At 49.5% G+C, this 18,234-nt stretch overlaps 1 protein-coding gene across 3 annotated transcripts in view; it reads left to right on the top strand.

Annotated features, from left to right (window-relative positions):
- The window catches only part of MYT1L (myelin transcription factor 1 like), a 152,714-nt gene that overhangs the window by 79,987 nt on the left and 54,493 nt on the right, over positions 1-18,234 (top strand). For all 3 annotated transcript variants that reach the window (XM_024118873.1, XM_024118872.1, XM_024118871.1), the window contains exons 13-14: positions 917-1,038; positions 1,915-1,983. In XM_024118873.1, coding sequence (XP_023974641.1) covers positions 917-1,038; positions 1,915-1,983 — 191 coding nt within the window. The remainder of the gene's footprint in view (positions 1-916; positions 1,039-1,914; positions 1,984-18,234) is intronic.

The following is an 18,234-nucleotide window of genomic DNA, read 5'->3' as shown; positions in this document are numbered from 1 at the left end:
ACCTGTTTATAAGGCCATTACATCAAAAGCTTATTATGCTTATTCTTCAAACTGATTTAAGTATCCAGGCATCTTAAAGGAGAATAGAATCTGAGTGGCAAGCTAAATTCCAAAGTATTTTTTTTCTCCTACAGTGTTAAATCGTTACTACCAAATAAGGCATGGTAGTAGAATCTTCGAATTTATTTTAATTAAAATGAAGCCCCCATAAAAGGACAGCAGTATTTCCATCATAAGGTGTCACACAAGTGAAAACCCTTGCACTCAAGAAACACGTTTGCTGAACATCGCCACCTGTAGGAACTTCTAGGTTACTGCAAGGGCCCCAATTAGCCAAAGTAGATACATTCTATTTAAAAAAAAAAAAAAAATGTTGCCTAAGAGTATTCTAAAATCACAACGTCAGTCTAAACTGGTCTTCCCTTGCCCTGGGACTTAAAGCACATACTTCTGTAGTGTAGAATACTTACCAAAGATTGTTAGAAGCCCCAGTCTAAAATATCTTTGGGTATAATGCTTAAGCTCTGCCCAGTGATGTTGGATAAAGTGCCGTAGGTCTTAAACCCAGGTGAGCAAGGTCCACTGAGCAGCCTCTCTGGCTGCCAGACCGCTTCTCTGTCCCTCCTGTCGGTACAGCTTCAGGAATTTGAATAAGGAATTTGAATTTGCCCACTGGCAGTTTACCCTAATTTTAGGCATTTAGAGCAAGTGATGAGAAATTAAAGTCCCCCAAAGAGAGAGATACTCTTTGAACGAAGTTGGGTTTGCATCCTCAGGATGAGGGGGCATCGTGACTTTAAGGGTAAGGTTGGGAGACGTGGACAATGCAGGACAGCCATCCCCCGGGGGGACGCAGCCTCTGGTCTGTGTATCCAGCCGTCATTGGTGTGGCCCTGAAGCTGTGTTTTGCCCGCAGCCGGAAGACTTGGATCCCTTCCAGGAGGCTCTGGAAGAAAGAAGGTACCCGGGGGAGGTGACCATCCCGAGCCCCAAGCCCAAGTACCCCCAGTGCAAGGAGAGCAAGAAGGACTTGATAACGTAAGCATGACGTGAGGTGAAATTATCACTCTTCTGAACCTTCCCTTTCTTTGGCTTATCTTTAAACCGGGTCTGTATATGCCTTGCCGTTTGAGCATGCGACATGCGCAGCGTACAAATGTCCCCAACTGCCAGTCGGGTAGAGCGAGAGGCCAGCCGTGGACGCGCTTGTTCTGAGCGATGCTCTGTGTTATGGAGACATCATTTCCATGTAATCCCGTGCATTTTGCAGCTTTTCTTCAGGGCGCTTAAATCCCTGTGCAGACATTGCAGCTAAACTGGAAACAATGAAACTTTTTTCAAGTTTTTTTTTTTGAAACATACTTACTATTTTGGCTGTTTTTGTTTTTGTTTGGTGGCAGATGTCCAACACCAAGGTGTGATGGGAGTGGTCATGTGACTGGTAATTACGCCTCACATAGAAGGTGTGCCTTCATTTTTCTCATGGTGGATTCTGTCTTTTCAATTTATTGTTTTCAGCTTACCTCAACAATGCTGTCCAAGTACAAACGTTGAATTATGTGTCACCCCTTTAAGTGCTATATGTTGACCTTCAAAAGCATGCTAATTGACGTGTTGTATAATGTCTTTTATTTTGAAACAAACTACCTGAATCTGGAAAACGACTTACAAACATTGAGACCAAAGAGCACAAATATTTGAATCTTATTTTTTAAAGTTTCTGGAAAGACATGTTTCCTTAAATTTCTAGGTAAACATGAATTAGTTAATTATACCAACAAAATTCAATATACAGCACTTGCCCCATCGCTTTTCTGCATTCAACTTTTTAATTTCAGTTTTATGTTGTGTTTGTTCGGGAACGTAAGCTGGGCCTCGGGGCTACTCACCTGACTCTTCCGCCCTGTCTTACAGTCTGTCGGGCTGCCCGCTGGCTGACAAAAGCATTCGAAGTATGCTGGCCACCAGCTCACAAGAACTCAAGTAAGATTTAATGAAAATCTTTCTCTTTCTAAAATCTATTCACTTGGTAGTAACAAAAAGGACGTGTCGTTTGAAAAGAAAAAATGTCTTTACAAAGCCACCTGTGTGCGTCAGCGCCTCAATTCAGCACACATGACTGGTCTTCAGGATTTTAGTCACTCCTCTGGACAATCCATCGGCCTTTTCCCTCTCATTTACCTCCAGCTTTTTCGTATCGTATCCTTCTTCTATCTTGAATTTTCTAAAGCGTAGGTATTTTCTCTCCAGATATGCATATGCACGTGGAAGGGAGGTTTTACAGAGTTACTCAGACTTTTAGGAACTGATTGACTGTAATGTAAAAAGTCAAAAATTGATTTCTTAAAAGTCAGTAGTTAATATGATCACTTTAAAAATGGATATTTAAATAGCACGAATGACAAAAACCCACCATGACCGTAGCTAATTCCTTCAGTTTACTGTGGTTATAGCTATTGAGAGTCCTTAGGGCAGGGATAACTCACAGTTAACTAAGGCTTTTACCAAGGCACAGACAACACGGCCCTCTCTCTCCTCTGAGCCTGTAACTTTCTCTGTCTTTTCAGCATGAATCTGGTCAGCTACATTTACACCACCAGACTAAGGGTTTTCTTCTTTGTGTGTGTGTGTGTGTGTGTGTGTGTGTGTATATACACACACGTATATATACGTATAAATACATATATATATATATACACACACACACACACACATACGTATGCACATATATACATCCATATTCAGTTACTAGACAGGTTTTGGAAGAAGTCAGTCCAAGCCATAGACAGCAGATTAAGACCTTTGGTCATCTAGTTAGAATGGATATTCAGGTGTCTGTAAGGAAAGAAGGGCAAGGCTTGAACATTCCACTACATAATGAAACCAAGATTCCCAAATAATTGTTTTTAATTACCTGGCCTGTTATAAATATCATCACGTCAGATTGCTCGGCTTCCACTTTGTTTGGAAACGGCTTTATCTCCAATGCAGAGAAGAGTCTGTTTTCAGACCCTGCTGGATCCCTTTCCCAAGGACCCCACCCCGTGCCCCCACTCCCTCGAGACAGACCAGGGCATCCGCAGAGTGCGGGTTCCGTTTCACGCCGTGTCGTTTTTTACAGGATCCCTGTCCAGGGCCCTAGCGCCATAGCTCACCTGCTCGTGTTCAGTGACCTACTGAACTAGCCCTTCCGGCACGAGACCCTGGGGGTTCTCTTCATGGCGTGTAAACACCAGGAGGTCGTCCTCTTACTTAACAGCTGTAAAGTCTGTAGCCGTCCTCGCGGCGCCTGACGGACAAATAGCTTTTAGAACCTCAAATGGACAGAATTAGCAAGAACCACCCAGGCCGCTGTGTTAAGACCTCCTTTTTCCATGGCTTGAAACCATATTCCCCTCACGATCCAAACGTGGTTAACGGCACTTGGAGCTTGGCTGACATCAGAGCTGGCAGCTTCCCTTGACTCTCCTGACGAGGAGTGCCTTGCCATCTCCAGTTCCAACAGGCCCGCAGTAAACAGGGCAACAGCCTGTGGGCGAGACCTGCATCTGGCCTGGCTCCTCGGCGGCCTCCAGACCCCAGAGACCACGGGAGGCTTCTGATGGGTCTGGTTTTCATGGCTTTGCATCCTCTGACTTTGGGCTTGGAAGCGTGTGTTGCTCTGAAGTCCCAGGCAGACCTGCTTCTCCTCCGGTGTTGGCACTTTCTTCTTGTCGTGTCTTCCTGGAAGATGGTGTGACGGTCCGCACCATCTGCACCTTCGGAGTGGGGTGTCCGGGGGCCTTTCAGGTCCTCCTGGGCGGCGTCGGGCCGTCTGTTCCTCCCTCCCTCCCTGCCTCCTCCTGGGGGCGGGGGTGGGAGGTGAGTATCTTCCAGAGGGCGATGGCTTCTCCTGATTTACGCTGATCTAAAGGCCACAGTCACCTGCAACTTGTCTTTGCAGCGAGTGAATCCCACCTCAATTGACCCTTTTGCTGGGAAATCCAAACTTGACAAATTTTCTGAAATGATTTGTTTTTAAGAATGGATCTTCAAAACTAGGGATTTCACTTACATGTCTACTATAAATAGTCTGATATTTGAATGACCATTTTTTACTCGATGATAAGTCTTTCTCAGCTGAGGGAACCATATATTTTAATGTGGTTTTTTTTCCTTTAATCTTTTAATTGATGACAGCTTTTTCATGCGGGTCACAAAGGCTCTCCTGTGCACAGGAGCAGAGATGAATCCCTTTAGGATTTGCAACTGCTTTCTCTAGAATAATTCATGCATGTGCCCTTTTCAATAGCTTATTCTTTACATATGTATTTCAAGAGCTTTGGTCAATTTCCGCTGCACAGCCTCTTGCCTGATTGAGAGAGTCCTTGTGCGATGCAGTGATCTCCACTTCTTCATAGAGACACCTTAGGAAGTGGGTCCCAGTTGCCTCAAAAATGTTTCTCACTTCTGCATCAGCTAAGAAATAGAACCTCCGGGGAATGTTCCTCTTGTCACTTCTGATGTTGAATTTTGTTAGTTGGCCGTTAACAGGACATTCTTGATCTCAGACAGACGAGTTTTGCCAGATACACTCTGGGTCTTGGGTCCTCCATCCTCTTAAACTTCCTGAGATAAGACCTTGCTCCATTCTCATCCAGAACAGCACATGTGGGATAGTCTTAAAAAGAAGCCGATCGTGTTGTCGAATTATGTACAATATGTAAACTGAACCTGTATTAAAATGTAATGTGTTCGTGAATATCATTCGGTCTCTGCAACTATTGCTTTCTTGTCCCTGGTCCGTCTGGCGTAGAAAACAGGCTGGTGGCTGGGTCAGAGGCAGGTGACAGCACTGGTGGAGGGAGCCCCAGAGGCAGGCGAGGGGACCCGAGACGACCGCGACCCAGGGCCCCGAGACTAGCAGACCCGCTCAGGCTGATGCTTATGATGCTACATAGATGCCCAGGAATAGCCGCCCCCCTTAGAGGACTCCTGACTGTGACGTGTTCATTGAGACCCCAGGCCAGGAAAGAAAAAAAAAAGAATGGAATTGTCCAAATGAATGTGATTTCTTTGGTGAGGACTCTACCTAACGTGAGGGAAGTTTCTTCTCTCAAAGTTTCATTGGCTAAGATCCCCTGGAAGTAGCAACTTGAAAGAACTTGCAAATCACATCACATCGTCCTCAGCCTATTTTTTTTTTTTTTTTTTAAGAAACCACATCCTCCCAGCCAGAAATTCTTTCTCCTACTTCCAGATGCGAGATCAGCACAGACACGGGCATGATGTAGGTGTTTTAGCCACCTCCATGACTGGTTTAAACCGATTAAAAACTGACTTAAATCAGAGGCAATTAGGTCTAAAAACAGGCCCCCAAACTGGCTTCCATTTATACTCAGTTGGCCACATTTAGATTCTCCCTTGTTATTCCTGTCTTTGTCTGATAGAACCAGAATCCCTGTGGTTAATGAGGGTCCTTGCAGGAGAAGGAATTAACTGTCTGTCCCTGGTTCTCTTCACTTCTTCACCTTTGGTTTAATCCTCGTGGGGTGGGTGGGGTCCTCCTTTGGGTTCTCTGACATTTAAATAGTTCTCGTGTGTTCTGTCTTTCCGAGGCATGTCTCCCAGGTATTTTCACCTTAGACATAGAGGAATTTTAACCACATACTCAAAAAAAAAAAAAAACCCTTGTTTAAAACCTGGTTACATTTATTTAAATCAAAGAATTAAAATTTTGAACTTAGGCCAAGATATGACTTTTCTCTAAGGGCTCCTTCTTTCTAGAATTTCCGAGGGCTCATTTCTTCAGCCATGCATGTCGTGCTGGCGTTGGGAGGATTATTTACCAGAGGGTCAAATAGAGCCTCAGTCTGCCGACAGCTTCCGCTCTTTGGGGTGCAGGAAGTTCACCCGCTTTCACTGCATGCCAGGTTCTGAGAACTAATCCTCATTTCTACCATCTTCCGCCTTCCGGGTTCACAGCAGTAAATCCAGGGGACTTTGTGAATTACAAGTGCCGTGGACTGAGGGCTGTGGCCTTCACAGAGGACGTGTCTCCGCGTGGAAGGATGTGTGGACCCCTCTGTACAGTTAACTCCTTACGGCAGAAGTTATCCTGAGGTTCTGGCCCTCACGTTGGGGGAGGCATGTGATACATGATCTTTCACTTCAAGGAGTACCCCTCGGACGCCCTCCTTTCAGTTAGAAAATCATTTTATTCTGCAGAAGCAGGGCCACCTGACACACCTAGTGTATACGTGTGAGTGTCTGTGGGGGAGAAGGGCGCCAGCCTCGGGCATCTGGGGCGCATGTAACACCATAGACATGACCTGCTGGGACCCGGTGAGCAACGCACACCTGAGATTTAGCCGAGGCTTGGAGCCTTCTCTGCGCGCCTGGCCCTGGAGAAGGTGGGGGGGCTTGGACCCACCTCTCAGATGTGGAAACTGAGTCCGGGCAGTTGGGCAGCTCCGTCAGTAAGTGGCCGTCACCACACTTGGCCCAAGCGCCTTTTCCACATTTCGTGCTACCGTTTCAAAATTAGTATCCCTTTAGGGGTGTTGGTTTTCGATGGAGAATTAAAGGTTTATGCTTAACTACATAAAAATACAACTCCTGAGTTTCTTTCTCTGAAGCTTTTAGGTTTAGGTCTAATGCAGTGTTTTCTCATAACCCACACAGGGGACTAACCCGGGGGTTGGGTCCCGTGAAGCTAAACTTCCAGGTGGGGCGTGACCAGCAGTCGTGGAAAACTGTTCACAGGGGTTTTGTCACCCCCAGGAAGAACCTCGTCCCACAGTTTCTATTTCAACATCTGTCAAATGTTGATAAAGTTTGCACTGCGGCATTTTTCTAAAAATACCCTAAGAAATACAGCTTGCGGCAGATAGATTTTCATTTAACCATGAGTAGGGTCAATTTAAAATAAGTCCCATATAGGAAATTTAGGGGAGCACAATATAGGAAAACTTCTACAATAAGGATGTTTGAGGGTGACTCCAGTTATACACACACACACACACACACACACACAGACACACACACACACACGACGTGCACACACACAACACACACACAAATACACACACGCTCACACAAACACACACAGTCACACACTGACACACACACACAATCACATACACACCCACTCACACACATGCTGACACACTCTCACGTGCACACACCCACACTCACATACACTCACACACTCATGCACTCACACACTCATACACGCACAAGCTCTCACACACACTCACACACACTCACACTCCCGTGAATGAATGCACAAACATACAGTGAATAAAGCAATGCCGCGTGGCTCAGGCCTGGGTTCGCTGAGTTTCTTATTCAGGGAGGGTTTGCGGGGAAGGCCTGGGTTCTTCTCTCCGCTTCTGGAACAGGCGGACTTAGCCACGTAGCGTCATAGGGCCCACCTCCCTGGATGCTGGCCCAGCTGCCAAGTGTCATTGGGTTGTTGGCTGTTGTAACTGGATCCGCCAGAAATCTCCCTTCCTGCTTCTTCTCTTTCTAATAGCCGACATCAGACTCACGTTATTTAAATCCCTTCTTTTAATATTTATTTATCTGGTTACGCCGGGTCTTAGTTGCCGCAGGCGTGCTCCTTAGTTGCGACTCCAGGGCTCCTTCGCTGAGGCTTGCGGACCCCTTACTTGTGGCATGTGAACTCTTAGTTGCGGCGTGTGGGATCTAGTTCCCTGACCAGGGATCAAACCCGGACCCCCTGCATTGGGAGCATGGAGTCTTAACCACTGCGCCACCAGGGAAGTCCCAGACCCAGATTATTAAGGGAGAGTTCCAGGGGTTTGAGTTTGGGGTTATGTTTTAATCACCTTTAACCATATTCACATGCAAATCAACCAAAAACAAAACAAAGCTAAAAGAAAAACGTTGATATTTAATTTATTTTATAAAGGGATCTGTGCTTTACAAAAGCATCTGTCGAGTTCTCTGGCAGTATTTGAATGCAGTCTAGGTGTGTTTTTCTTTGGTTTGTTTATTCTCCACCATCTTCCAGGATTGGGTGCAGGTTATGAGGAAGTTTGCAGAGTGAGAAACCAGACTTCGGTCATCAAAGAAAGGCACAGGTGTAGGACGGAAGTTGGCTAATCAAGGACACAGCTTTGTGTCAATAAACTCTTTGTGCAAAACAAAACGCAGAGACCGGCCTCTCCCGTCAGGGGGGCGCCGAGTCCTCACCTGTGAAACGGGAGACTCCTGGTACCCGGCTCACTGTGGACGGTCAGTTAGTGTCATCATTGCCACGGCAACACACACAAGTCCCACAGCTCGTGCTAAACTGCTGGGTTTTGTGACCACATTAAGCATAAGCAGAATTCAAAGCAGGGAAACGTGAGCGTTAGTTTAACGTTTACTTAATGACTTCTGTGACCTGCCTGAGATAAGGAGAACCTTAATTCACTCCAAAATCTTCTGAGCCTCTGGCTTTGGAGGACTTTATAGCAAGTCCTTTAATTTAGACAGAAAAATAAAGAGAAGAAAGACACCGCAGCAGTTACATCCGTTGGAACCCCGGGGGTGGGCGGGGATTGCAGAAAGGGGTGCCTGGGAGCTGGGCTCTCCCTGCCGTGCTTCTGCAGCGTATGTGTGTGCATGTGTGCGTGTGTGCACGTGTGTGTGAGGGTATGCAGGTGTGCACGTGTTCATCCGCGGGCCAGCACAGGTGTTCTCGCGTCTGCTTGTCGCCGTCAGCGTGGGGGCGGCATTCTGCTGCCCCGGGAATCATGTCCGCCCCTCTGTGCTCACATCCCCTCGGTAAAGAGGGGTGTTCTGCAAAGTCCCTGAGCTTCAGTCGGAAGCAAAAGCCGGGAGAGGGCACCTCCCGGAAAACCATAAACGGAGCCGTTTCATTCTTCCGTTTTAAAAACTTGTAATCCGCACCCAGAGATAAGACACCATCTCTGCCCTCGAGGCCCCATGGCCAGTCCCGTGCAGGGCATCCTGGGAGGCGGACCAGCGGGGCTGGGGGGCGGCTGGGGAGCGGAGGTCGTGGGCCGGGGCCTGAGCCCAGCTGGTCCAGGCGCGCGTGAGGCGGACGCACGGAGGCCGGGGGGAGGCCGTGCGGTCGGGGCCGGGCCGAGCCGGCTGCGGGGAGCATGGTCCGGGCAGGGGACCGGGGTCGGGGTGGAAGCCGAGGGGAGCCAGCCGTCCGGGCCAAGCAAGGCTCACTGCAGGCAGTCTGTCATACCGAGCACCGCCCCACGGGAAGGTGCCTTGGCTTGGCCCCCTGCGCTCTTAGGGATCCCTTCTCTCCTCCGAATGAGGGATTTGCTGGCGGGCCCACAGGCTGCCCTAAAGTCTGGGCTTCGTCGGCTCGTAGAAACTGAAGTTTTAAGTTGTTCGTTGGTGCCTCATCATCCATTTTCATGGAAACTAAATGAAACATGATGAATGTGGACCAGATCCCCGATCCACTACCAGCCAAGTCACAAACTAATTAAAGTCTTGTGTGAAAGCTCTGTAGATCCGGACCATCCTCCTTAGGGCTCCTGGTCGAGGGGTTTCACTGCAGCAACCCCTGCTCCCCCGCCCTGGAGAGGCGGCGTCCTTTTTTGTGCACTCAGGTGTGGATTCAGCTGGCATCCGTGTCTCATTTCACCTTCAACCTGCCTTACTTGCTGTCTTCTGGGCTAAACCAATCTCTCCTGTCACCTGAACAGTCCATACACTGGCCATTTAAAGACCAGCTGGCAGTGGCCGCTGTGTCTGGCCCGAGAGGCAGGAGCCCAAGCCCCCCCGGACATGGGGCCGAATTTCTAACTTAAAGCTGGCCTTGAGATTTTCATGTTTGTTATCGTGACAAACTTGCGGAAGGTTTTAAATGCAGAGCAAGGCCATGAAAAAGACCTTCCTCGCGAAATATTTCTTAGCATTCCATTCCTCCGTTTTGAAATGGTGAAATTTTAATACAGAGACCAGACAGTACTGAACGATACTATCTCTAAATAAATAGAACACAATTTGTCATCTAATCCAAGCTAAAATAATCCACCTAACACAAACTATTTGAAAATGACTCTGAATAAATTTATTTTTTAACTGCAAAATTACTTTTCTTTATACAGTTAAGAGTATAAAACATACAGCATATTTGGTGCATGTGAACGGAAGGAAAAAATATTTTCCTTACGATTTTAAATACTGCCATTTTAAAGGTATTTTAAATGTATGCACATATGTATTTAAATATGCTGTATGTCAATGTGTAAACACACACTTACGTGAATACATGTATTTTGTTGCCTGTGTTGTCAGGCCAGGATTCAAAGCCAGACACATGGCCCTTCATAAAACATGTTGAATTGGCTGAGTCTTCTCCAAACATTACATCTAGTTAAATTTGGCCTTTCCTAATTATTGGGAATCTGGTCCCATTTTCATTTCATTCTGGGCTCCTCTGGGGCAATTCTGACAAATGGCCTTCTTTCAAGCTCAGCAGCTGGTCACCACCCCAGCCCTGAGCTACAGGAGAAGCTGCTTCTGTGAAGGAAATGAAGGTCTGACCAGTCAGGAGCAGGTTACGTTGGCCTTTAATTGTAAATTTGAGGTTTTATTCCCGTAAACACTTCACTAATTTATAGTTCCCTGGAGCAAAATGAGCGAAACTGGAAATAAAGTAGATGCTCCCTTTGGGAAATTATCAGCAAAGATTTTGGAGGGCATTTTTTCCTGGCAATTTCAGGAAAGAGAACCATCCTCTTCGGGTTTCTTTCTCGATTGGAAAGACTGGCTCTGAGCGGGTGAAGGGGGGGCGTTTGATGGGCCGGGGAGGGCCAGGGAGCCGAGATGCTCGAAGGGAGCCATCCCACCTGTCTGCGCATTTGCCCCGTCTGTGTATGTAACGTATCTGTGTGTCTGTCCCTAAGCATGATCCCTGATCTTCCAGGAGCCACAGTTCAAGGAAAATCACATCCCTTCTATTCTAGTCTCTCTTTTTTGCATTTTTACAAAGAGAGATGTGTTCCAGACACCTGTGGATTCTGCTAAGTTGTCTCCAGGTGGTCCAGGTGCTTAATCCTGTTCTCTGTCCACAATAATTCTGCTACCTTCAAAGAGAATTAGAGAATATTGTGATGGTAGAGAGAGATGAGAACTCCCACTCTTACCTGACCGTTTTAAGGAAAAAAAAAAAAACTAAGTGCAAATACTTTCTTAATAATCAAAATGAAAATGTGATCTGGCTTTACAAAATGAGTTTCTACACTTACACGACTGTCCAGCAGAACTTTCTGGGGTGATGGGGATGTCCAGGAGGGCAGCCTCAGCCACACGCGGCTCCTGAGCGCGTGAGGCCACTGGGTCCGAGGAACGCATTTCTAACTGCACTTCGTTTTATTAATTCAGATTTCAATAGCCACACTGCCAAGCGGACATCCTTAGTGGACAGTGCCACATAGAACCTTAGACTTCATGGATACTTTTCGTCATATATAGTCTTACTGCATTTTAATACACATTCAGGAATATTTTAGTCCTACAACTGAAAAGTTTACGATTTTTTTAGCGTCTGTGCCCTCAACATTTTTGTTATATTATTAAGCCACTGACAGATAGGTTAGCCCTTTTATATTTACATGCTGTCCTCTTTTTAATTTAATGCCATTTATAGACAGATTAAAACTAAATATTATATAAGCTTCACAGTGTGTTTTCAGAATAGAATATTTGCATGTTACACCAAAACCTCATTGTTTTGGACCATTCGGGCGGTATTCAATACAAGGTAGTGGAGAGCCTCTGTTATGTTATTTTTAAAATATGTTTGACTTTATTACTTTCAAACTTGTACAGAAATTCAAATCTAGTTAACCAGGTGTCACCAAAGAGAGCGCCTTAGGCCCCCTAAGGACTAAATAAGCCTGGCTTATAATTAGCATATGCATTGTTAATACTTGGGGCATCGAAGCTGTTAGAAGCCTGCTCTCCATTAGTAGCCGGAATACTTCTCTTTCAAGCTGGCTTATGCCCTTAATTAGCCTACCTGTGGGGAAAGCTGCTCCACGGAAGTGACCTCCAGCCGCTCCCCATCCCAATTACCGTTAGCAGCTGGACCCTGAGGAAGCCACCACGACGTACGGCGCACAGTCGGGGGCTCAAATCGGTGGCTTGTTTTAGCTCGCCTTCAACCCCAGGGCCACAGAGAGCAGCCCCATCTTGGCCTCCGCGGGACAGGGCCACGCACCTCCCTGCTCCACGCCCCGCCACGGGCACGTGAATAGCGGCTTCGCCTCCTGTCTGCTCTTGTCCTCCTGTGGTCAGGTAGCGGGGGTGCTTTACTGCATGCCTGCCTTCTGCTGCGATGAAACGCGCTGTGACGTGCCATCGCCCATCGCTGGCACGTGTAAGGGGGCTCTTGGCGAAGAGGGGGAGAGTGTGATTTTAACAAGACCGGGGCACTTTTAAATGACATTTTTGGAAACAAAGCTCCTATAAGCTCCAAAAATTGAGAAAGTGGGCGAAGAAAAATTATGTATAATCTCATCTCTCTGATAAATATTAATTATTTATTATTAATTATATTATTAATCACATCCCTTGAGGATCTTGAAGCCTGCTTCTTCGTGTACTGTGTAGGTTATGGACTCTTTAACAGCTGCGTAGTATTCCTGGGGTGGGAGGGGATGTTCCTGTAGCCTCCCTCTTGACCTGGAACAAGGAGCAAACACAGACCCGAGCCCCGGGAACGCGGGCGGCTGGCGCGTGCACGGTCCCCCGGGGCCTCGGCCCCGTGAGCCGACAAGGGCGTCTCGGCACGGTTACAGGATCTCGGGTGGATCACGGACGGGACGGGGCGGGACCCTGTGAAGTGAGGTGATGAGCTCTGCGCGCATACGGCTCACTTTACAGACCCGACAGCTCCCGAAGCTGAGCCTGAAACAGGGACGACGGGCTACGGGCGTGTGTTCTTCCTGGGGTCTGCGTGTAAAGCCCCGTGTGGGGGGAAACAGCAGGAGCACGGCCCCCCCATGCTGGCAGGGACACCCGGGGGTCCGAGGAGGGACGGCCGGGGGAAGGTTCCAGAACGTGAAGCAGAGCGTCGGGGATCAGATCCCGTCAGGCCTGCAGGACCCGGCAGGACTCTGACCTCCACTCTGAGGGGGCTGGGTTTCGGCACAGCAGAGACATCACCTGGCATCTTCCACTCATCGCTCCAGTTCCTGCCAAGAGGACGGCTCGCGAGGAGGTCAGGAAGGCCCATTGGGAGGCCTTGGCGACCGTCCGGGTTGGAGAGGACCCCACAGGCGAGGTCAGGAGCGAAGCTGGCTGCAGGGGCGGCCAGAGTCTGGGGGTTCTGCCAGAGGAACGCGATGTGGCGTGAGCATGAGAGCGTGAGTGCCACCCAAGGGTGCCCCCAGCACCTGCACTTTCCGAAAACAGGAGGAGCCTGCGGGAGTCGGGGGGGCGGGGGAGTGGGCCGGGCTCTCGAGGGTTGAACGTCCTAGGCCGTCAGGAGAGGGCCGTGTGAGCAACCGCAGAGCTCCGGAGAGACGGGGGCTGGAAACCTGGATGTGGAGGTCAACATACGCCTGGCGCTTGAAGCTGCTCAACTAGAAGAATGAGTCACCAGGAGTGCGCGTCGGCGGAGAAGGCAAGGACCAGGAGCCCAGCCCAGCCTCTGGGTCTCCTGTTTCAACGCAGTGGGAGGAGCCCCAGGGTAACCTGATCGTTTCCTGGAAACCGAAATTATCCCCAAACTTGCAAGTCCCGTCACAAATATGTTCCTTCCGATGTCTGGCAGGCCCCTTTCATCCCAACAGAATGGGGCAGCACCAAGGATCTCCCACTTACTGACGGTGGCAGCCAGCCCACAAATCTCACCAGGGGCTGTGTTTGGATGGAACGACATTTCCTGAAGGAAATAGTACATCTGACTTGTGAAGATAGTGTAACCATTGGGGGACTATTTACACGTGACTGTGATGAGGCGTTTTTCCTTTAACACATTGTCAGAGCGACAGGACCTCCTTCGGGGTAGGGCCTCGCCTGCCCACTTTCCCCTGACGCTCACCCTTCTCGCCGGGCTCCTTGGATAAGTCAGGCTGAGGCTGAACGGACGCACTGGGAGAAGGTTGGGAAAGTGTGAAAACGAGGGTCTTTAGGAGAAGTCGGTTCCGGCAATGATCTGATTATCAAGCGGTGCTGCTTCCACTCTTACCGTCAGGATCACACCCACACTTAAGGCGGGTGACCCCCAGCTCTGCGTCGGACAGGGAGGGAGGACGGTGAGGCTGGATGTACTTGCGTGGGAGACTAGCCTTGGCTTCACCTTGAACGTAGATTTGCAGACTGTTTCACCTTGAGGCTTAAAGATGGCTTGAGAGATCCTGAGATGCATATTTCTCAATTCTTCAAATAAGTGTCTACAATGTATGCATACTTCATGGTACAAGAACTTTCTGGTGCCTTCCCCCTCTTGGCCTTTGCAAAGCAGGCACGTCCCCTTGAGGTGACCTTCCTTGACCCTCCTCTCGATCCAAATCCACCCTGTCTACAGGAGCCCAGCCATGGCGCCAGGTGAGCCCTTCGCTGAGCTGGCTAATCCCCTCACCTGGGCTTAGATCCCACACCCACGACGCCGGCACCCTGGCTTCTTTCTGCAGACATCATGTTCCATCTCACGCTGTGGCTGTGTGGTCACCTGGACCAGACACAGAGCAGAGGTTCCTGAGGGCACCCCTCGGGCCTTCAGCATCCGGCTCCTCCCCAACAGCACTTTGCACTGTGCTGGGAACCCAAGCCATTGAGTAAAGCAGTCAACGAATCAGAACAAGCTGACTTGTACAACACAGCCTGGTAAAGAGCCCATGAATTCTGCAGAGAGAACTGCGGAGGGAAAGCAGTGGGGTCTGCAGGCAGGTCAGCCAGGTGACCTTGGGCAGGTGCGGCCATGTCTCTGAGCCCCAGGCCTCCACTGTGGAGGGAGGGGATTTGGCCAGATGGCCTGGAAGGGTCCGGTGAATTCGGAAACACTGTTGCCCTGGGCGCAAAGGAGGCAGTGGTGGCGGGCGAGCCCTATGAGGTCACCTCTGTACAGGGGACAGAGCTGCACGTGGGCGGCGTTGGTGGCAGGGCCGTGTGGAGGTGAAAGCCTGGTGGCACATGCGTGGCGCGGCTCTGGACGCGGTCTGCTGCCGGACACACGTGGCGTCTCCTGCACCAGATCGGTGATTTCCGAGTGAATAATGGAGGAAAGACATACCTTCTTGGCCGCTGGATGGGAAGCTGGGGAGGAAGCAGCATCACCGTCCAGCGGGATCTGTGCCCTGAGCCCTGCACAGACTCGCAGCGTCCTTGCGGGGTGGGGGAGGGGGGCAGGGGGGTGCGGAGGACGAGAGCCAGGCCCGGCCAGCACTGGCCACAGGTCAGTGGAGCTGGAGGGCCTGGGCGCAGCTCTGAAAAGGGGAAGAAGAGCGCTTCTCTCTCCCGACTGCCAGACCACTTGGTCTGCAGCGAGGCGGGGTGCAGACAACCCCTTTACAGCTGGGGGCCTAAGGCTTACGGGAAGGGGTCGCTCGCATCGTTCCACGTCTACCCACCCCACGTTTAAAACTTGTCTAGGAAAAAGAAAGTGAGTTTTACCTGTTTTCAAGACATGGCTGTTTGTGGAAGGCAGTGAGATGCTTATCCTCTCGCCGGGGGAATCGGGGCTCCTCCTTTTGTCCCCCCCCCCACCTCCTCCCTCCTGACTGTAGCTTCTCTCTTCCTGCAAAGCCCCCCCATAGACCCCACCCCCTCTGCCATCTCTGGCCGTCCCTGGCGGTCCCTCTCCAGCACCTGTGACGTGTGTTAGATTGAAGAGATTTGTCCTTTCCGAGACTTTCAGTTCGTACATTTTTAGGCCAAATAACTTTGCGTACGCTCTCTTCTCCAAAGTTTTTGACTCCCGAGGAATGTGTATCTATTCGTTGGACTTTCCATTTTTGTTTGTTTGTTTTAAAATGGAATAGGCCGTGTTTTCAGTTTAGCTCTCTCACCGCAGGGGGTCAGGGCTTCCTGGGGGCCACAGGCAGGAGGGCTCAGAGGGCTGGGCTGGGTGCAAAGCACAGCACCTGGGACGGGGCCTGGGTCACACTCGGCACTGGACACGTCCTTGGTGAAGTGAAGTGAACTCCAGTCGTTTTTGCTACTTCTGGCCTCTTTGCACAGGGAGGTCTGTTTCGGCTCACCGACGCCTTCCTGTCAGAGTCTTCCCGCAGGGACTTGGTCACCCTCTCGCCGTATACTTGGGGTCTTTGCCTTCTCTCTCAGGTGTTTCTGCTTTTCTCCCCATGTCCCGTCATGACAAGGTTTTTTCACCCTTGAAAATGCCTGTCTCTGGCTTTTAGTTCCTCCGGGCTATCAAATGGAGCCAGTTTTTAAGTTAAGTAGAAATAATTTAAAATCTTGTTTATTGCTTCATTGTGAGTATTTGAGGTCTGTCGATTAACTGCTTTCTCTGGAAAACCCTTTTAAAAGTCCAGGCGGGACACTCGAGTTGCACTGATAAAGGCCCCTCAAATACCAGGAGACATTTTCGCACCTTCGGGTTTTCACGAGTGCGACCTAGGAAGGGCAGTGAGCGTCAGAGGTGACCTCCTCCCACCTCTGGGTGGCCCCGGGCACCCTTCCGGGGACTCAGGAGCAGGGCCAGGGCTTAGCGGCGAGGGCCCCCAGCAGGCCTCCTGGCTCCAGGGCCCAGCTCTGCCGCCCACCGCAGGGTGACCTCTCCCGTCTACATCCAGAGCCGGGCAATGCGGACAGCCCCCCGACGGTTCGTGGTAAGGACGAGACGGGCTTCTGTCTGTAGAGGTCTCAGGACAGTGCCGGCTCCCACAGTAAAGCGAGAGAAGAGTTCCTTCATGAAGGACTGAGGTCTGAGAGGAAACAGGAAAGCAGGGACAGCCCACGGGGGCCTGGTGGGCCAGGCCAAGGGCGTCTCCGCAGATGTGAGGCCAGCTGGGTTGGGGGTAAGGGAGGTCAGGGGAAAAAAGACAAAGATAATCAACCCCCAAAGTCTGACCCAATTCCAGCAACAAATGAATGAAATGGAACCTCTTATCTTTGAAACTCCAACAACCGAGATCAAAATATTTCAAAGATGAAAGGATTCCATTTTCCTAATATGTCTTTTTCTCTCTCTTGTCTAATATGGTATTATTTTAAAATGCTCATATCAGACTTGCAAATCAGGTTTAAAATCATCAAATAAAAATGTCCATCAGCCCGTCAAACTCACATCAGATCTCATCCCCCTTTTACTAATTTCACTCTCTTCTCCCCACTTTCTGAATTCTAAAACATTTTCCCAACTGGCATATTTTGATCATCTTTTTCTCTGTCATTTCTTTATTTTTCAACGTGCCTTGAATACTTGCTTCAGTTCCCTTGCCTTTTTTGGATGACATGTGTTTTAAGATGAGCACATGGTGGAAACAGAGGCATTTTTATTCCCTGGGCATCGTTGTGGGTCCGAACAGTGCCAGAGATATTGAGAAACCCTCTCTTTTTTCTCTCCCTGTTTCGTAGATCTAAAGCAGACTAGACCCCGATGTCCTAGGCAGTCTAGTCTACAACAGATAGCATTTCAGCTTTCCTAGTTACATGCCGACTCCACCCGGGTGAGGCTGCACCCACGTCCCCCGGACTAGTTATCAGCCAGTGTATCACGGACCGTGCTGTAGTTCTTCCACAAATACCTCATCTCATGCAAACCCGTTTTGATTCTTCCTGAACTTCTGTCTCAGGCGTGATCTTCAGGGAGCCTTTGATGTTAACTTCCTGGTATCAGAAATGATAGCCTTGCTTTAAATCTCAAGTCCTCTTATACTTCATGGCATCTTTTACTTTCTGGCACTTGAGTTCTTTGCAAATGCTCTGCTGTCATTTCATCTGCACAACCGATGATCTCAGCATCCATGGTGGCCCTGAGAAGCTGAAGGCAGACAAGGCAGGCAGCTGCTTTCAGGGTGCAAGGCCGACGGTGCGTCTGGGCCAGGTGAGATGGAGGAGGGGGGAACAGGACTTGGGGCCACAGAACGTCGGTTCAGATCCTTTATCCTGTCTAGCTGCGTGGTCTTCAGTGAGTTGATTAGACTTCTGACATTCAGTTTCCTTATCTAGAAAAAGTGAGGGTGACGTCTTCCGCCGACCTCACAGGACGTCTATGTGGGCCCCCGAGGTCACGCTGCGTCTGGTGCTGGTGCAAGGCTGGGGGGTGCTGAGCTCAGCAGAGGA

Source organism: Physeter macrocephalus, chromosome 12, assembly GCF_002837175.3.
Source record: "Physeter macrocephalus isolate SW-GA chromosome 12, ASM283717v5, whole genome shotgun sequence".
Taxonomy (NCBI): domain Eukaryota; kingdom Metazoa; phylum Chordata; class Mammalia; order Artiodactyla; family Physeteridae; genus Physeter; species Physeter macrocephalus.
This window is presented reverse-complemented; position numbering and strand designations above follow the sequence as displayed.